General features: G+C 46.3%; 6 protein-coding genes across 6 annotated transcripts; 3 read left to right on the top strand and 3 right to left on the bottom strand.

Annotated features, from left to right (window-relative positions):
- Positions 1 to 3941: 3941 nt before the first annotated feature.
- Positions 3942 to 6528, bottom strand: GL218_00491 (Chromatin modification-related protein eaf3; the record flags this gene model as incomplete). Its single annotated transcript, XM_033576915.1, has 5 exons — positions 3942 to 4111; positions 4162 to 4277; positions 4326 to 4597; positions 4659 to 5459; positions 6121 to 6528. The coding sequence occupies 5 exons, from the start codon at positions 6526 to 6528 to the stop codon at positions 3942 to 3944; spliced, it is 1767 nt and encodes a 588-aa protein (XP_033441809.1).
- Positions 6529 to 7018: 490 nt separating this feature from the next.
- Positions 7019 to 7633, top strand: GL218_00490 (uncharacterized protein; the record flags this gene model as incomplete). Its single annotated transcript, XM_033576914.1, has 2 exons — positions 7019 to 7315; positions 7370 to 7633. 2 exons carry the CDS (start codon positions 7019 to 7021, stop codon positions 7631 to 7633), a joined length of 561 nt encoding a protein of 186 aa, XP_033441810.1.
- A 151-nt stretch (positions 7634 to 7784) lies between these two features.
- Positions 7785 to 8700, bottom strand: GL218_00489 (uncharacterized protein; the record flags this gene model as incomplete). Its single annotated transcript, XM_033576913.1, has 3 exons — positions 7785 to 7860; positions 7913 to 8327; positions 8388 to 8700. The coding sequence occupies 3 exons, from the start codon at positions 8698 to 8700 to the stop codon at positions 7785 to 7787; spliced, it is 804 nt and encodes a 267-aa protein (XP_033441506.1).
- A 1065-nt stretch (positions 8701 to 9765) lies between these two features.
- GL218_00488 (uncharacterized protein) lies at positions 9766 to 11397 on the top strand (the record flags this gene model as incomplete). Its single annotated transcript, XM_033576912.1, has 1 exon — positions 9766 to 11397. The coding sequence occupies one exon, from the start codon at positions 9766 to 9768 to the stop codon at positions 11395 to 11397; it is 1632 nt and encodes a 543-aa protein (XP_033441505.1).
- A 586-nt stretch (positions 11398 to 11983) lies between these two features.
- Positions 11984 to 12739, top strand: GL218_00487 (uncharacterized protein; the record flags this gene model as incomplete). Its single annotated transcript, XM_033576911.1, has 1 exon — positions 11984 to 12739. The coding sequence occupies one exon, from the start codon at positions 11984 to 11986 to the stop codon at positions 12737 to 12739; it is 756 nt and encodes a 251-aa protein (XP_033441514.1).
- A 1697-nt stretch (positions 12740 to 14436) lies between these two features.
- Positions 14437 to 15702, bottom strand: GL218_00486 (putative lustrin a-like protein; the record flags this gene model as incomplete). The annotated part of the gene is made up of 1 exon (XM_033576910.1): positions 14437 to 15702. One exon carries the CDS (start codon positions 15700 to 15702, stop codon positions 14437 to 14439), a length of 1266 nt encoding a protein of 421 aa, XP_033441513.1.
- Between the last annotated feature and the right edge of the window lie 2976 nt (positions 15703 to 18678).

Raw genomic sequence — 18678 nt, 5'->3', positions numbered from 1 at the left:
GCCATCCTAACCGACTGTTCACTCAATGGAATATAACTCCTCCGCTGGTGTAGCTTCGCATTGTATGTACTACTTCCTTCTTTATTGGCGACTTCCCTCCTACACACCTGCCAGGATATCCAATCCGGCTAGAAGACCTCCTTCCCTTTCTACCGCTTTCTGTTAGCAACTTCCTTGCTATGTCGCTATAGCAATGCCCCTTCCCATCGCCGACTGTCCATGGCAGTCTCCGGCAGTCTCGGCGGTCTCTCTGCCCAGTCAGCCGGTCGGCCGGTCATTCTGTTGGCAACTTCCCCACTACCGGCCTTCCGGCCTTCCGGCCTTCCGGATCCTTCCATTATTTACCTTCACAAACACTCAAATAATTATTTAGGCCTAGGTACCTTCCCTACCACTTCTCTTTGCTCATAACATTTCATCATCAAAACCAATATTCTTCCCTTCTTACATCACCCTTTTTCTCCAAATCTCTAAATTTCTACTTCAGTATTCTATTACTAGTCTTCTTATCATTTACCCTTCCCAGAGTTTATTGCTCACACTATTATTTTACACTTTCACCTTCGCACATAATTATCACTATGATCATCGCAGCCCATTGCTATGCTATCCTAATCTAACTACCTGGGGTAAAGTCGCTACTTTAGGTATTCAGGCTGTGTTGCTTGATAGTTTTCGAAACTATAGCCTTGGTAAGTCATCAACTTTGAACGCAAGAAACAAGGAGATTTTAAATAAGGCTATGACGAAAATTTCGCGCGAATTATGATCACTAACAAATACACAGCGATGAGTTAGAAGTCTAATGTACCTATACGGCATCCAGGCACTCTATCTCGCCAAACTGATTTCTGGTAAGTTTCGTTAAATTACTCACAATTCCCTTCCTTTTCTCATCAGTCAGATTCCGCTCTAATTCACGCTTTCTATTCTAGGTCCTCCCAAGTCTTCAACTAAAGTAACTTAAGTAATGCGACATTCAAAGCTTACATTTCAACTTACTAAACAACCCGCATCCCATCAAATTGCCTCTAAGTTACCATAACAATTCACAATCATGACTAATTCTAAGGGATACTCGAGGTATGTTCTCTTTCAAATTGTAAAGCGACCCGGAACGTCCTAAAATGATAGTTTTAAGCAATACTATCTAATTTTCTACTATATTATTTTATCCTCGTCGCAAATTTTGGTATTTAAGACTAACAGACACCTAGGGAACTGGGTTATACTCTCTTTAAATCAGCAACAGATCAATCATGAAAATGATCACATTTTCTCAACTACAGTCATCTCCCCATCATCCTTCATGCAAGCGATATCCCTACTACGACCCTCATTACTGAAAAGGGTTTAAGCCCAGTACTCACGAGCGTCCTAAACACGACGTTAGTCGAGTGTAATCGAAGATCAGGGATGACCTTCAACAAATCCAAAAAAGGCCATCTTAAGGAACTTATCTATCCTCCTTCCCAGTCGTTACGCCCCTCTAAAATTACCATAAGAATATCCCCATCATGGATATTCTTTACGGACAATTACATAATAAACACAGAGCCGGCATCGCCCCCATAGATTCAGCCCGGGGGAGGAGGGGGGAGACACGCTAGAAAATGATAAGAACAACACTATATTTTCCTATAGTTAGTCTTCCATAATATCATCCACTAGCTTTGGATCACTTGATCTACCACAGGTAAGCCCATAACCACAATCATATATTGAAACTCGGAAATTAATAACTAATGCCAAGCCGCTGTGTAGGTTAAGATATTGCCTTACGGGATTTGCCCGAGGACGACATGCCCTTTTCGCAAAGGTCCCCAAATAGTGCCCTTGTCACGAGGTGGAATCAAACAACATGGAAATAACTTTGTTGTTCCGTAAGGAACCCTAAACTAGCTATGAGGGTCTACGTTTATACACCCTGAACATGCCCTTTGTTCTAGATGTCTTATCTAGAATCCTATCAGCCCTAAATATTCACCTTAAGGGGAACACATCAGAAAGATAATAACGAAACTTTAATGTGTCCTGAGCAATGACATTAAAAGGCTCTGGCGGCCACCCGAATAAGGCCACCAAGGGAGCGGCCACCCGAATAAGGCCACCAAGGGAGCGGTCACCCGAATAAGACCATCAAGGGAGTGGCCACCCGAATAAGGCCACCAAGGGAGTTCGGCGCAAAGAAGATACTACGGACGTTTTTCTCGGCGTCGGCAGCCGTCAAGATCAGGAAGGGGAGAGCCATTCCCCCCCCTTGATCCCCCGTACACAGTCTAATGGTATACAAATGCGGCAAAAAACCAACTGTTGCTCCCGGTTCCACCTAACTCAACTAAAACAAATCAATCGAATAACAAAAGACCTTTCATCCAGAAAAGCTATAATTCACCAAGAAAATACCTGACCGGCTAAGACTCGGGACAACACGGCCGCTGGCCTGGTTTTAAGATAATCTAGAAATGTCTTCAAGGAAGCTCTGAAAGTCCTATTGAATAGTCATCGAAATCGACTTTATCGGCCACATCAAATTTACTCACATTGTGTCACGAGGTAGAATCAAACAGCATGGAAATAACTTTGTTGTTCCGTAAGGAACTCTAAACTAGCTACGAGGGTCTACGTTTATACACCCTGAACATATCCTTTGTTCTAGATGTCTCATCTACACTCCTGACACATTGGAACTAGATGCTCCTGGTTAGAATGATATATGGCCGCTACGAGGAAGCATAAGTTCGGACAGCGCTTCATGGTCATCTATATATTCCACTTGTAGTTAGAGGACTCACCGCCTAGGTATATTAAGATGTTGGCTGAAATATCTAAACGTTAAGGGAACGCAGGAATCGATCCAAGTCCGAGCCCAGAAAGAAAGGGAGGGCATAAATGTATCTACTCTAGATTCTAGCTAGTCCTAAACGAGAGATAATCGGAAACTGTATCGGCGGACTTGGCTGGTCTTCAGGGGAAATTGTACACGGCGGGCTTGCCGTATGGCATGGTTTAGAAGAGCGAGAGGTTCATCTGAAGCAACAGCATCATCAACAAAATAAGGACGATAGGTTTTAGGTAATGGTTTAATAAGTAATTAGCTTACGAAGAAACAGAGAGTACGCGTAGGGTGTTATAATGGACATAATGACGACAAGTCATGGCCAAAAGATAGCCACTACTATAAAAGCTTGATCACCTATTAGTAGTCGCCTCACCATAACACACCGGTGTACCTATATTCCCTGGATAAAACCCAGTTCTATCGCGAGAATTTAAACCCGTGTTCGATAGCCAAAAGTACCTAAGGTATGCCACTTTGGACCTCACAACTCCCGATAGTAATTGGGTCAAATATTCTACGACTAATAACAAGGCAGGAGAGATACTGTATTCCATGGGAATTAATATGGATATGGGAAGAATTAAGACTAACAACTTACTTCACGGTATGGACTTAATAATCCTAGTAGCACCGGTCTATTTAGCAGGCAGGAAAAATATCGTTATGGTACCTAAATCAAGTCAGACGGTCACTTAATGTAGCACGGTATGTAAGGAAATGCCAGTATTATTATTACTAAAGAAAACAAAACCATCGCAAAATCAAATGCAACCTCAAAGTATGCGTCCAGACCAATACCGCAAATATCCTTCCTTTATGCTACAACTGCATAAATCTCATCTCTTAGGGCACTGTTGCATTGGGTACGTAACCTAACAAAGCGCCCTAACGGCAAGATTTTCGCGTCAATCAGAAGAAAGCTAATATTCCTACAAGGGGAATCGAAAATATCGTTCCAGAGCTAGAGGCGCAAAAGATAGTGGTGTGGCAAATGGCATTGTGTCTTCGTCCCTTGAGAAAACAATGCTTGGCAGAATGTGCTAAATGAAGAGGCGCAAGTAATAAGAATCACCCGCAGAGCCGAATAACCACCGTTAAATTAATCTTTGGCCTTCTGGATGTAGTCCTGGGGAGGGGACTCGTAATGGCTGACGAAGTACTCTGTGGTGTTCTTAGACAACCAGGCGCAGAACTTGACTAGTTCCTCGCGTAGACGGTTGACCGACTGCTGGTCCATGTTTGTCTGGGCAACAAGCTCCGGCAAGGACACTGAGTATAATTAGCTTCCAGTCATAGGCTCATGCGAAAGGATAATTTACCAATCAGGCGCATCAAGTGCTCAGGACCATAGGTATCACTTGCGGTTTTGCCTTGATACTCGGGGTCTTCGGACATCCACTTCTGGTACATTTCTGCGTATTGGGCACGTTCGAATCTGTATATAGTTAGTACGTTGTTCCTAACTAAGAGAAGTGCAACATACCGATAGAGGAGAATACGGCCAAGGGACTTGTCGAAGTACTCTTTCAGGCCCGCCAAGGTCTCCTCGAGTATATCCACATGAGAGGAGCCGGCAGGGCGCTTCGGAGTCTCATAAGCAGCGTAGTCCTCGAGGATCTTCGTCACCGGATGAGGATGAGGGAGGGGGACAAGTTGGTTGTTCTTTGTGATGTTCTCCCAATCATCAACTAGCATTGCCTTTAGGATATCAGGAACAAAAAGCTTGATAGAAGGCCTAGAGTGAAATGAGTCCTCCTAGGAAAAAAAGTAGTTAGCATCAAGATTTCTGGTAATATTAGACAAGTTCTAGATTTACGGAATCAGCATGGAGGCTAGCATGAGACTTGTCCAACGGTATCCCGGCTGTAGGTATTTTCACGTTGCGAGGCATTCCTCGGTACCAATAGTCCTTCTCGCGGGTCATTGTGCCATTCTTTTCTGCTTCCTGGATTTTAGGATGGTCAAGGATGGGAGGAGGAGATTTGAAGCGGATATTCTGAGAGAGTTGGCCTTTCTTGGTGACATAGTTGTAACTAGGGGCTGGTAATCGAAGAAGGAGATCCACTCCCTCTTCTCCGCGTGCGAGTCGCTGTTCTTTCTGCATGAAGGCTTTTTGGCGTTTTTCAACATCCTTATCTGCAACAGATAGCCCAGATGAAGACATTGCCAATATAGGTAAGGGTGCTTTCTTAGAGGTGGTTTTGGTTGGAGTCGAACTCGTTAACATAGGTGCAACAGACAACTGTTTTTTAAGCACAATCTTGGATGCTTTCTTGCGATTGGATGTGGTGTTGGGCTTAGGATCTGATATGGCAGGAGACAGAGATGGTGTAATCATTGCAGTAGAGGCGGGTGCAGGACCCACAGAAACAGGGTCTTCCTCAGCCGTTGCCTTATTGTCGTGAGAGGTAGTGGGCTTTGATAGTGGGAGTGGTGTCCTTTGACTACGAGTTCGCTTGCGCTGGAGCTCGTAATCGTTAATCGAAACTACACGCTTCCTCTTTCTAGTCTCCATTTTTGCTACCGGGGGAGTGGTGTAGCAGAACCAAGCAAAATCGTCGAAGACAGTGGTTTGTTGCGGAGAAATATACTTGGGTTTCGACAAGAAGAAATTCAACTGTTCCAAATTCACACAGATAGTGCGGTAATATTGCCAGTGCGGTGAATAGAGAAGAAAAACTTTGTTATGTGTGCTGGGCAACGCGTCAATGCGAGAAACCTTCCTCTCGAGACACGAGCGTGTTCTCTTTCCATGCACGAATAAAGTCGAGCAAGCCGCCAACCGCCGCCAAAATTGCTCCACTGTTGACTAGCAACGTAGATAGAATGACCACTATCTGGCAGATGCTGCACGGTTCCTCCTAGTTTAACAGCTCCAACTTGCGTGAAGAAGACCTTGGTACGTATTCCATCAAGAGGCCACGGGTAAATCCTCGCGGATTATGTCGCGCAACTACTGGTACCTATTTATTATATCGATATCCAAACCTATTGGATTTCAAGCCAAACCCCAGTTTTCTCGATCATGACCATGAAATTATTTCAACGAGCGGTATCATGAGCATGATCAAGGTAGGGTTGGTTAAAGGGCTATTCCTGGCAACGCATCTTATTGTTCTTGACGGAGTATATATAGCCCCTATTTCCTGTAGGCAAAAAGAATGTTGATCCAGGAAGAGGGATACTGATGCTAAATCGAAGGCATATAGGGCTTACATTCCCCAGGATCCAATACGTTATGACATAAAGAGAAAATATAATGAAAGTAATTAGCTTACGTTTTCAAGTTCGTAATCCCTACCCCGTCGGGGACCTCTACCAAAGCTTGAGGATCCAGCAGCACGCTCTTCACTACCTCGAGCAGAGCTCATCTCGGAACCGTTAGCCCTGATACCCTTCTTTCCTCCCTTGGAGCCAGAGCTTCGGATTCGGGCCTGAGCCTCCAACTGACTAGCCAGCTGCTTGTTATCATCCGTGAACTTGCGGATACGGTCCTGCGAAACCCAGTCGTCCCAGCTCGCTTTCCATCCTTTGTAGTGGATACGGTACTGAGCATCCTCAGGCTTCTGACCTGACTTCACAACCACCTCCATGATCTTAGCCTCGTACATTAAGTCACCGTGAAAACAGAGCACTCTCTCGTCCTTGGCGTAAGGAGGGGCCTGGTTCTGTCTTGAGGGAGCCATAGCTGACGGATGTATTCACCCTGAAAGATGATAGATGATAGACGATGGATGATGAAAGGGGGCTTTATGGCAAAGATGTCTAGGTATTCATAAAGAAAGGCTCGAAATGGCAAGTTTTATGAGCTAACGTGAGGAAGAATGATAAATAAATAGAGTATGTATTTGAAAAGAACGGTGCTGAAAGAGAAAGCTATGAAAGTTGCTTAGCGCTGATCTTTTTACTATGGAGGTTGAGGGAAGGTACTATGTAAAGATTACCCAGGTATCACCCTATCACCCTATCACCCTATCGCTCCTGACGCCAAAAGCTCGGACGCGTTTTCCGACGCGCTTTACTTTAAAGTGATTTTCCCCAATTCACCCCCCGGTGCGTGAACATGATTCCGACCATTCTTCCAAATACAATCAACTCTACCGAAATCTCTTCTCTACCAATGTTTACATAGTAGTTTAAGCTAATTGGTTTTTTTTTTTTTCATTGTTTTTAACCATGGCAACCAGTGAGGCCACAATTTTGCGCAACTATTTACTCCTCCCAGCCCGCCTACCTACAATCATCTCCCTACAAGAATTCACCTCTCTATTCCCCAAATCTCAACAATCTTCTCCGCAAATCCGATCGCTTTATAGAGATCTACAGCAGCAGCGAAATGTAGTAGTAGATGGCGTGTCCCAAAATATCGACGCTCAGGTTAAGCAAGGTAAAGCTTTACGCCGAGAGGTGATCAAGGCTCGAAAAGAAGCCGAGCTAGAGGAGCAAGATGACGAGATTGAAATTGAACGAATGGTATATCACCCTACCTAATGCGAAGTTGAAATATCATCTCTAATTAAGCCATAGCTATTCGGACCTACCTCCAATACCATACAGCCGAAACAACATACTCTAATGACTATTCTGCCTGCAATGGACGATGCCATCACTGATATGGAACATGAGATACAAGCAATGGAGCAGGAAGAAACCGCCCTTCTCGAGTCTACTAGACAAGCCGTTGGCAACATGAGCGACCTCCGGTACGGTCGTTTCGTCAATCCCAAATTAAAAGACGAGGTTCTAGATGGCCTTCGGCGCATGCAAGACGTGTGTGAACACAAAACGTGAATCATGATACATTCCGATTTATTAGATCACTATCTATGTGACCCCAACCCAATGATACACAATGCTTATAACGAAGCTTCTTGAGTTGCATCCCAACATGCCCACAGCCAGTTTTATAGCGAGTGTCCAATATGCCAACTACATATTACCATTATCTTCGGGGAGCAGCTTGGCCGGCAGTAGGAGGTCGTCGGCCGCCATCCATTTGTTGGTTCAAGCGGTTGCTCCTATACTGTTATCAGTCACTTGTTCTATACCACGGGGTTTGAATTAACTCACATCATGCTCCTGCTGAAAATAGAAACGAGGATCATAAACGCCCAGCTGGGGAGAAGGTTGAAAACCCAGAGAACCCACCCAACTGGAGCTGCAAGGCCATTCTTGGCTAGAGGGCCATTGAAAGGATGGAAGAAGCCATCATGCAAGTGGGCGGCGGATTTGTAGCCCTCCTGCTGCAGCTCGACAATATCATCAGAAGTGACAGTTGTCATGTTGAATCGCTTCGTCCATATGTTAACAGGCGCAGGTTCGGGAAGTATCTCGAAGATCCACAGCGCACCGACCGGGGCGGACCAGGAGTTGCAAAGAACAGGCTGGTCTTCGCAGTTTAGGAGAGCGGTATGAGGAGAACCTGGTGTCAGAGCCCACTTCCCAGCAGTTTCGTTGAATGCAGTCTCGATCCTTCCGCAGTGGCCTAGTTAATGTTAGGAGTGACGCTCAAGTTATGGATCAAAGCGACGGTAGAGATCCTTACCAAAACAAGTCTTGTTTCCACCTGTGATCAAAACCCACCACTCCTCGGGAGTTGTAGTGTCTGGCTTCACGGGTCCATAAAGGGTGTCCTTCCAGTTATCCAAAGACAAGATGTCTATATTCAAGGCGCCAGCCTTAGCTTCAGCAGCAGCGACAGGATCAAATTTTTTAGGATGAGGAATCTTAGAGGCGAACTTTCCCAAAACGCTCTGGGCCTGGCCCAAGTAGTTATCAAACTGAGCTTGATAGTCAGGGGCATCTGCGGCTGCTAACAACGGCAAGCCGAGAACAGCTGAAGCAGTAGAGAATCGCATTTTGCTTGCTTATTAGTTTGTGAAATACAAAATCTAATAAAGTAAAGTAAGAGTCAAGCTTAAAGTTGCTGGTGGATAGCTCGGGATCAGGTCAAGCCACAACGGAAAAATGATGTAATTTTCTGTAGTTTTCTCCAACACGGCAGGGCCAAGTAAAAATCAATTGAAAGAATTGAAAGAAGATATACCTAGGAGAATCCCCTAGAATAAGGATAACAATAAGGCTGAATCTCGAAACTGCAACGGTCAGCTGTCTTGAACTAGTAAGAAAATAACCAGCAAGAGAGTAAGCGTAGAATCTAAGGTAGAGTCTATTCAGCTGGAGAGTTACAGAAGAAAATAAAAATATGTCGAGTAACGGATTGTCTAGGGTCCTAGGACGCTGTTCGGTCTTTCCAACAGCTACTTCCCCGGACAGCTAAGCTTGTACGAGATGACCATAGGTATCCTTCCCTGCTTCCCTGCTTCCTTACGTTTTCTTGCCAAGCCTACCATCTCCACCTCTAGCAGTGCATTATTTTGTTGACTGGAGCGCTAAATCCTACCCTAATCCCTGTTAGCGCTGAGCCCCGCATGCTCTGTGGCACAAGAGGTACCTAACCGTAACATTTGATACCACTACAAAATACTTTCCTTAGGTACCACCGTAGGGCGTTACACAACTACCAACATACCTACATACAGGGCTCTATCAAGCCACCGTGTTAATGCGATAAGAAGAATACGTCAATCACGATAAGATAGTAAGTATGTACAACATATTATTAGTGAAGTAGAGGCAACAAACAATACGAAGGTGTTGCCGACTTTAATTCTTCTAATGAAGTAGTAACGACTAAAAAAAAATCAAGAATATGGTCAGTTCATATCCTTTCGATCCTTTCGGTTTCAATTTCAAGTTAACATAATAATGTCAAGGAACCCGAAGCTGCAAATCAAAAACGCAAGCGAGGCCGTCCTACCAACGTGTCGCGCGACGACGGTGACGCGTCAGGATCCCAACTCTCCATTTCGAGACAAGGCCAGGTCCAAACTACAACTTCTGGAAACATAAGAGATTCGGAAATGGAAGAATCATCCCGTCCCAGGAAGCGCGGACGTCCAGCCAACACTGAGGTTCCATCACAAGCACAACCCGAACCTAAACCTTCTCAAACACAGAAAGCTAAGAGGAAGCGCGGGCCATCGCCGATATCACAACCCAATAATGATAGGGATGAAGGAGATGAGGACCAGGGGAAACTACCTACTGATCGAAAAAAACGCGGCCGTCCTCGATCTTCACTAACGAATGACGAGACTGAGGCTCAAGAACATAGTGTAACAAATATCAGGGATGAAAATGCACCTCGAAGTAAGCGGGGTCGGCCACCAAAAGGATTGGAGGTAACTAAGGGCAACGAAATCGAAGATGACGAGGCCGATGATGAGAATGAAGGTAATTCGAGCCTTCTTCGGCGGAGTGGACGCATTCGACGATCTCCAGAGTCATCAATTAGAGGAGCCCAAAAGGTAGCGAAGCCAGCCAATGAGGAGGGGTTAGGCAATCAAATAACTAATAAACGCCAAAAGAAAGGACGCCCTCCTATAAATGAACGAACCACGACCGAAGCAGAACAGGGCCCTACTCCCCTACATAAGAAGAAGCGAGGCCGACCTTCTCTCAGTATTCAACCCCCAGCAGAGGCCGACCCTGAACCCCAAAATCGGCCGAAGAAACGTGGCCGTCAACCACCACCTGACGAGAACGCTTCATCATCTAAAAAAGGAAAAGGAAAGAAATCCCAAGGCCAGCCAACACAAGGCCAAGATGTTTCTATAGAAGAAGAGAATCGCCCAAGAAAACAGAAACCCCGCCAGTCTAATAAGACATCACCAAATTCAGGGAGACGCAGGCCATCTCCCGATGAACAAGACCGTTCATCATCACCTGATTCAGCTACCTCTCCACCCCGTTACCGACACCTTACAACGCGCACACGCCGTGTTCCTCTCAACATTATCGAGTCTAAATGGACAGCCCTCGAGCAACCAGCTCTTTCCAGCGTAGCTTCGCTCCTCCAGTCAGCATCGCGGCCTGTGCTTCTACGTCTCAGCAACCCTCAGCGGCACGGGCACGCCGCTGCAGCTCTTAATACCGTAAGCAAACGGCTTTGTTCCAAGATAGCGCGAGGCCTACCATTCCCACCAGCTACCACGTCGACTCGGCGTGAGGAGGAATTCGAATTCGAGCGCACCGTCTCGGGTATCCAGACCCTTGAGTCCCAGCTCGATCCGCTACTTCACAGTGTTGAGCTGTTGCGTCGCGAGAAGGAACGCGCTGAGAAGGAGCTTGACCGCGAGTATAAGGCGCTCGCCCAGCTCAGTTCCAATGCCCACGCCGAGGCTAGGGAGAGAAGGGATCAGATGCGGAAGATGCACGTGCTAGTACCGGAAAAGCCACCGCCTGAGTTGAGGGTTGACTCCGTCGGAGAGGTTGTACCTACAGAGAATATCAGTGGTAAAGTATTCACTGATCTAGACGACGAGCTAGCTGATCTGGCCGGCCAGATCGCGAACCATATGGAAAGCATGCGAGGGAACTTACAACAGATCGATGGGGTTGTGCCCGCCATCACGAAGAGCCAGGGTCTACTAAGGGCTGCGCTACAGTCACGGTTAGATTGTGAGCAGTTGGATAATATCATACTTGGCTAGCTATAAAAGTGTCTAGGTAGTAATGACCCGGCTGACAAAGAGCAACAATTCCTGCCTTATATTGACGTGAATAGGCCTAATGTATGAATTAGGGATCCGGAATATTTCCCATTGTTAAAGACTACCTAGTAGGGCACATTGTATCAAGTTACATTTACTTACCTCAGTACATCAACTGTTCTTTGTCGAAAGTCTAAAAGTGATTAAGAATCGCATTCATATACACTTTCTCTTTAACGGACTCACAATCCCTTGTGATAGACCTAACGAGCTAGGCCCTTGATATTATGTTGAAAGGGCATGTTGACGCTTCTCTAATACGATAATAACTTGGTAGTTTCGAAACAAACAGCTCTCAAGGTCATCGACTATCAGGACGAAATCCTGTAAGGAAAAGTATAAGTAATCGGTAGTTAAAGATATGTGAAATTATTATACAGCATCTCAAACGCATCAATTGCTTTCTTAACTTCAATCTACTTTCACTATTAAACGTAACTACATATATTTATCATTTCTAGTATATAGGTATCTACTAACCTCCAGTGTATAAATCCTTATACGATCAAGCTGATAATAAACCATCATGGATCCCAACGCAATCTCACCAGAGCTCCGCGATAAAATCCAATGGGCCGGAAATGGTGTGTTAACGTATCGTGATGCCCACACACACATGAAGAACCCACCACCCCCGCAACACGGGTACGGAGCGCCCCAAGGGAACTATCATCCATACGGGAACAGCGCCTGGGCCGGTGCTCCTAGTAACTCGCATGCGCCGTCGCAGTATGCCCCAAGCACCGCTTACTATCCTCAGTCATCAGACTATGAGGAGAGTGTCTACGAAGCCGGGTCCGAAGCCGAGTCGGAGCAGAACACGGTCGGGAGTCTCTCTCGGACTAATAGCAATGGATCTCGGTCGCGCGCTGGGGGTAACCAGAGCCGGGGCCCAAGTCCATTATCAAACCAGGTGCCTGCTGGCGGACCGTCTAGTCATTCATCGTGGAGACCGCCATTCGCATCCCATTTCGGGAGTGATCAGGGCTCTGTCAGCTCGAACCGGGCAGAGACGAACACCTTGCCACTAACAAGGGCTAACGTAAGTGCCGTGTCAGATGCATCTCAGCGCATATACCTGACACCGTCGCAGCTGTACAATATGAACCATGTGCCACGCAGCATACCGTCACGGGGCAGTGAAACGCGTCAATATCGCAACCAAGCGAGCTCCCCAGGCCCCAGGAGGCAGAGCCATCGACGAGATAGCGTTGTGGACTCGGACAGCGGAACCGGTGGGGCCCCCCTCTGGCCTTCAAGGTCAAGGAGAAGTGGTGCTTAGACGGTCGCTTAGATAGGTACTTATATATATATATATATATATATATATATATCTATTATATATCGAAGTGATAGACGTCTTAGAGCGGGCGACTCTGAAAGAGGGCGGGCGCGTAGTAAGTAACAAGTAGTAATATAATAAAGATAATAATACAATAATGGCAAATATCATAGCGGCGAAGATAAATAACGTCTGCTTGCATTGGTTGTGGAGAATAGGCCTCGATGTGATAGACTAAGTTGTAGATAGTGATAGAAACACGAATGGGATTCGGAGTGTTTAGCCTTGAGTCATACCTCAGTGTCTTGACCTCGTTACAAAAAGGTCATTGCCTATCAGACCGGTAATTACGGTGTGGGTTGCCCCTAACATTATATAGTAGGCTTCCAGGGGATGTATATGGGCGAGTTAGCCTAGTAGCTAATAACAAACGAAAGAAAACCCCAGACGTATCTTCCTGCTTTTCAGCTGTGCATAGCAGATACCTTAATCCCCATAGTGCTGGAAGATGCGGACCACCTCAGCACGAGGTACATACGGCGAGTCAAAAGATTATTCTAGCTGGCGAATGATACTGCTGCAAGTATTACTATTACTATTACTTTCATATAGTTATATAGAAACAGAACGAGTATCGAGATATTATCTGAGACATGTAGAGCGAAAGAAAAAAAAAAACCCTTTTTTTAAGTATATGTGTATACTGATAGTTCCTCGTGGAACAGCGACGTTGTTTTCATCCCTTGTAGATCCATCATGTATGGGAATGGGATCGATTCAAAAAATTGCAAAGTTTGATTATACCGATATAGGATGTATTTGAAATAGCCTTTGGAGTAGGCATTCTATTAGTAGTGATGCGAGGAAGTGTAAGAGCGTGGTATGATAAATATAGGATAAAATATAATCTAAGTGTAGCGAGGATTAGTGCTGAAGCTATCATGATATATATATATATCTCTTTGATTAGGCCGCTGGGAGAGTTCACAGTGTTTATATATGACATAGATGTGATATGCTAGTTAAAGCGACATAGTTATAAGGCGGATGTCGGCTAGGATCTCACTTTTCTGCCAGGGAACATAAAAGATAGATCTGAATCGGTTACTCCAGCAAGACAGCGGCTCTCTTTTATTGGGCAGATTGACATTCATACAATGTTGTCAAACCGTAGACATACGTAACATCATACCTCTAAAATAACATCGCATTTATCGAACATCGCCGAAGTCTACATGATTCTAAAACGAATCACTATATTATAATCTCACACACCGCATAAAATCAATAAGATTAGGTACGTAAAACAAACTGAAGCTCCATATATCTCCATTTAAATGGTTTCATCTACACACTACACTAAATACACAAGAATATAATGAAGGCGGGCATATGGCCTCTCAACACGCGCACTGTCAGTCGTGCACGGCGAGCTCCTAGTAGATAGCCGAAGATACCAATCAGCCTTCTTCCCACGTTCCTAGCGACCAGACCAGAAACGGGGACTCAAGAATCAGCCAAGACCGCGTAATCCAAGACACTTTCTTGCAAAAACTGATCTGAAAAAATAGGAAAATGCTTGCTCTATTTCTTCTACGCCTTGAAATGGCGCTTCGAAAACGTGTCGTGCAGTCGTCCCTCGTCATGTTATGCTACAGTTCGGGGTATTGTAATTACAGAGCAGAACGTGCGTCGATTTACCGGAGGACGACGGTGGGGATGGCAGTACCGGTTGGATAGCTGGGGGCAGAACCAGTACCAACGGGGACACTGGGTGCAGAGCCAGTGCCGATGGGAACACTAGGGGCGGAACCAGTGCCGATAGGGACGCTGGGCGCAGTGCCGGTAGGGTAGATAGGTGCAGTTCCATTTCCGTTGCCGCTGCCAGTGGGGTAGGGGACAACAGTTGCGGTGGCAGTAGCAGTTACGACGCCAGTCTCACTCTCCTCAGGGGGGCAGTCATCACCCACATCCTCACCCTCATCTCCACCCTCACCGCTGCCGGTCGAAGGGGTGCCGGTAGTGGTAGCAGCAGCAGACTCGGAAGCAGAGACAGGGGCAGAGGCAGAGGCAGACTCGGAGGTGACGGGCTTAGCACCAGTGGCCTCAGGAGCAGGGGCGGTGATGTAGACAGTGCTGGCAGGTTGGGTCTCGGTAACGGTGACAGTGGTGGCAACGCACTCGCCAGCGCCGTTACCATTGCCGTTTCCGGAATCGTTACCAGAGCCAGTCTCCTCAGCCTTGACAGCAGTGGAGGTCTCGACAGGAGTAACGGTGACGGTGCGAGTACCAGTGGAAGTTCGGGTGGTGGTGGTAGTAGCCTCGCTACTAACATCGGAGCCGGAGCCAGAGCCGTTACCATTGCCATTGTTGTTACCACTGTCCGAGCTAGATTCGGGGATAGGAACAGCAGTAACTGTAACCATCTGGGTGAGGGTGGACTTTAGGGTAGTGACCAAAACAGATCGAGAGCTCTCGGGGCCGACAGTGATGCTGACGGTCTGGTCGACGGTGCTAAGAGTAGGGTAAACAGAAACGCCGGCGCCATTGCTGGGCTGGGTAGCCTCAGGAGAGTTACCGCTGGTGGAGGTGGTAGGTGCGGGAGTAAAAGTGACGGTGCGGGTGGAGCCGGAAATGAGACCACTGCTGTGAGCACCGACTAGAGACTTGGAAACAGACTCGATAGCAGTGACGGGGCAGACGGTAGTGGTAAGATCGATGACCTCGGTGACGACGGCAGGGCCGGTGCTGTTGCCGGTGGCGGCCGGGCAGTTCGTGACAGTAGGAGCACACGAGGTAATAGTGTGGACGGTGGTGATGGCGACGGTTAGGGTAGTTGAAGATTCAACGGGGTACTGCCCGGGAGCAGTATCATTTCGTCGCCAGTGGAAGTGACGGGGTTGGTGGTAAGAAGCCGAGGCCATACCGGCGAAGAGGCCGAAAGCTACAGTTGCGGACTTCATTTTGATATTATTTGCGGTTTATGATTGTCTAGGTGTGCTTGACAAAGGATGTTCTAGTCTGATCTCACAGAGTATATACTTCGTTGCTGTCGAAAGAGTGGACGTATGCAATAAGCAATGCGGGTATCAATGAGCGAAAGTCGATTTCGCGAAGAAAGGGACTAGGGAGTTTGACCGACGACGTTGAAGAGAAAAGAGAGACTTGAGATAGACTCGAAACGAGAGAAACACGCTGATGGTGAGGAAAGAAAGGGAGAAACGAAAGACACTTGACGATAATGGAGGGTGGTGAGCCTTTTTACACTACTCGTACTCACTACCCGTGTGTGTGTACAGGTCCTACAGGACCGACTCCTTTACCTTGGCGGCTAGTGTGAAGAAGCCCGGGGGGGAGACAAGTCTTCGACCAAGCATAACCCGACATACCTAGCATACCCTAGCCCCGTCATGTTGTTGATGATGAGCGCGACCTATTAGGGAGGACCTCCGGGACCCACATGATGATGTTGGACCTGGTAAATGTGGTAAAATGTGGTAAAATGTCGTTAGGGACCGGGGATGGGGGGGATTGGGGGGATGGGAGGGGAGTGACAGGGTGAAAAAGAGAAGGACAACAAGCTTGAACAAGGGAGGGAAAATAAGAAAATGGGAAAATGCGTTGCTCTCCTGTGCCACTTGTGCCCCTGAGCCCCACGCACCATTATCGTGACCCCTGTCAGTTAAAAACGCAGGTACAACATGGTGAAACCGGCAAAGAGGCCAATAAGAATTGGAGAATTATGGCTAGCTGAGGCTTCAGTAGCCAGCCATGAGCCAGGAAAGCCTTACGTACGCAGCTCGTGCAACAACGACGACGCAGAATGGCGCGCTGCATAATTATTTCTTACTAAAGTTTATTGTAGCAGTGTAGATGTCTTCAGGTACATCGTCTGATCGTGGTTTGGTAAAAGTTGGGACGAGATTAAGCTTGCGCATGGTTGAGGTAAGACGTTTGAATATTTTTGGGGATCGGCACATCTTCGATTAGCTTGATGATCTGCGATATAAGCGCCGCGCGAGTAGCGTCATCAGATCAGATAATATAAAATCATCTTGATCTCAAAGTAAAAAAGTAAGTAGTTTGATCTTTTTTTTTACTTCTTTTTTTTTTTTCCTTCTCACTAACGAAACACATATGGATACGTGTTAAAGATTCGACTCGGCTCATACGCTGCAACTATCCTAAGAATATACTCCCTAACTGCATTTACAGTAGCGGTAGCGGTAGCGGTAGACACGTGGAATATAGTTAGCAATCATAGATCATAAACCCATATGCTGTAAGACCATGTTATAGTGTAATACAGGCCTGCACAGAGCCGCGAATAGTATATTCCAGAATACGATCCCGCGAAACGATGCGCAAAGCCAAGTAACGCGATCCTCGTGGCTAACCAGGACGTGACGCTGCAGAAGATCCCGCGGAGCAACACACGGGTTGAGACTCCCGCATTGTCCTGGCGAACAAAGAATCATCTTTCTTCGTAGCCAAGACCACCGTGGCCAGGAGACGGATTATGCAGGGAGGACCAGTCGTGATACGCTCGGCGCATTCCAGCTCGGTTTCCAGCTCAGTAGTGCATCAAGGGCGGCTCGCAAAATCGCATTTAATCGCATTTAATCTCGAGCTGGGGGGTATTAAGGGATGATTCGACTATGCGACGGTCTTGGACTTCTAGACCGCACTGCTCATCAAAGAATCTCAAACAAGCCCCTTGGCGCCACGCCTGTCCTTGTAATATGTAAGAGCGGTAAGGCTCTTGTAGAATGTTCTACGAACCTCGTTGCAAAAAAAAACAATTTCTTTGCGAGAAAGACAACAGTATACCATATTCTATGTATTTTTCTTCTTTCTCATGATGCGGTGGTGTAAGTACGTAGGATCAGTTGTTGGTCAAGTCCTGCAGTAAATATCCCTTCCTTTCCATGTGGTAGCCGACGTCAATTAATCATCGACCTGCCCAATTTACTCATTCATTCATTACGGTCTTCCAGAGATCTAGCGTTCGCTTAGGCTCCTGGTTGGTCCGTGCTGACAGGGTCTTTTGAGCGCGCAGGGTCCCAATCCTTCAATTAACGAAGGTTGCCGAAAGTTACCTCATTGAGATTGGTGAAATTATTAGCAGCTGAATTCAGAAATATGCGCGGGGACTAGGATAAGGCTGGCTGGCTTGAAATCAGGAAATTCGAGAAAAATACACTAAAGAAAAAAAAAAGGGCCACTTGGGTGGACCTCTCATTACTCTTATTACTCTTATTACTAAAACACCGCCGAATAATATGAAGAAAAAGGGGCTGACTTACCGTTTCACTAATTCGCCAACTGAATTATGATTCGTCAAATTATCATAACATGCAGAAGCTATAATTTCGTCATCAGTCATCAAGCGCCATTAGGCAGGAAAGAAAAAGGAAGGCAAAAAAAAAAAAAGGAATAATGCCTCGAGAGTCGTCGGTAATTGCACACATATCTGCATGCGCGTGGCGTAACGCGTTAACAAACCAATAAGGTGCCACACTCGAAATCCCCATGTTGCTCACCTCGGTCGTCCGGTGCTATATTGTTAATTTGAGTAGCACCGTTTACAAGTCCAATTACCATACGCGGATAAGTTATAGTTCACTTTCACTTCGAGCATAATTCGGATTAAAAACTATTTGAGGAAGACTCAATTCTTCCCGAAAGCATCACCCAGTTGAATTGGGATACTTGCTCATACATCTACATCCGATCGCAAAAACGATCTTTCCTGCACGAAGCAGACTAAATGCAAGAACGCCACCTACTCCCCAGGCCCGGTTGATGGACCATGTGGTATAATTCTTTCCCGCCCTTTATATGCCTAATGTTGAATACTTCCGAATCCCGCCAATCTTTCCTGTAGAACTTTTCTGGTATAGATCCCTTTGAGAACCCAGTCCTGTAAAAACGCCGAT

Source organism: Daldinia childiae (genome assembly GCF_008694065.1).
Source record: "Daldinia childiae strain JS-1345 chromosome Unknown Scaffold1, whole genome shotgun sequence".
NCBI lineage: Eukaryota > Fungi > Ascomycota > Sordariomycetes > Xylariales > Hypoxylaceae > Daldinia > Daldinia childiae.
The sequence above is the reverse complement of the archived record's forward strand: the minus strand, read 5'-3'. Positions and strand labels throughout refer to the sequence as shown.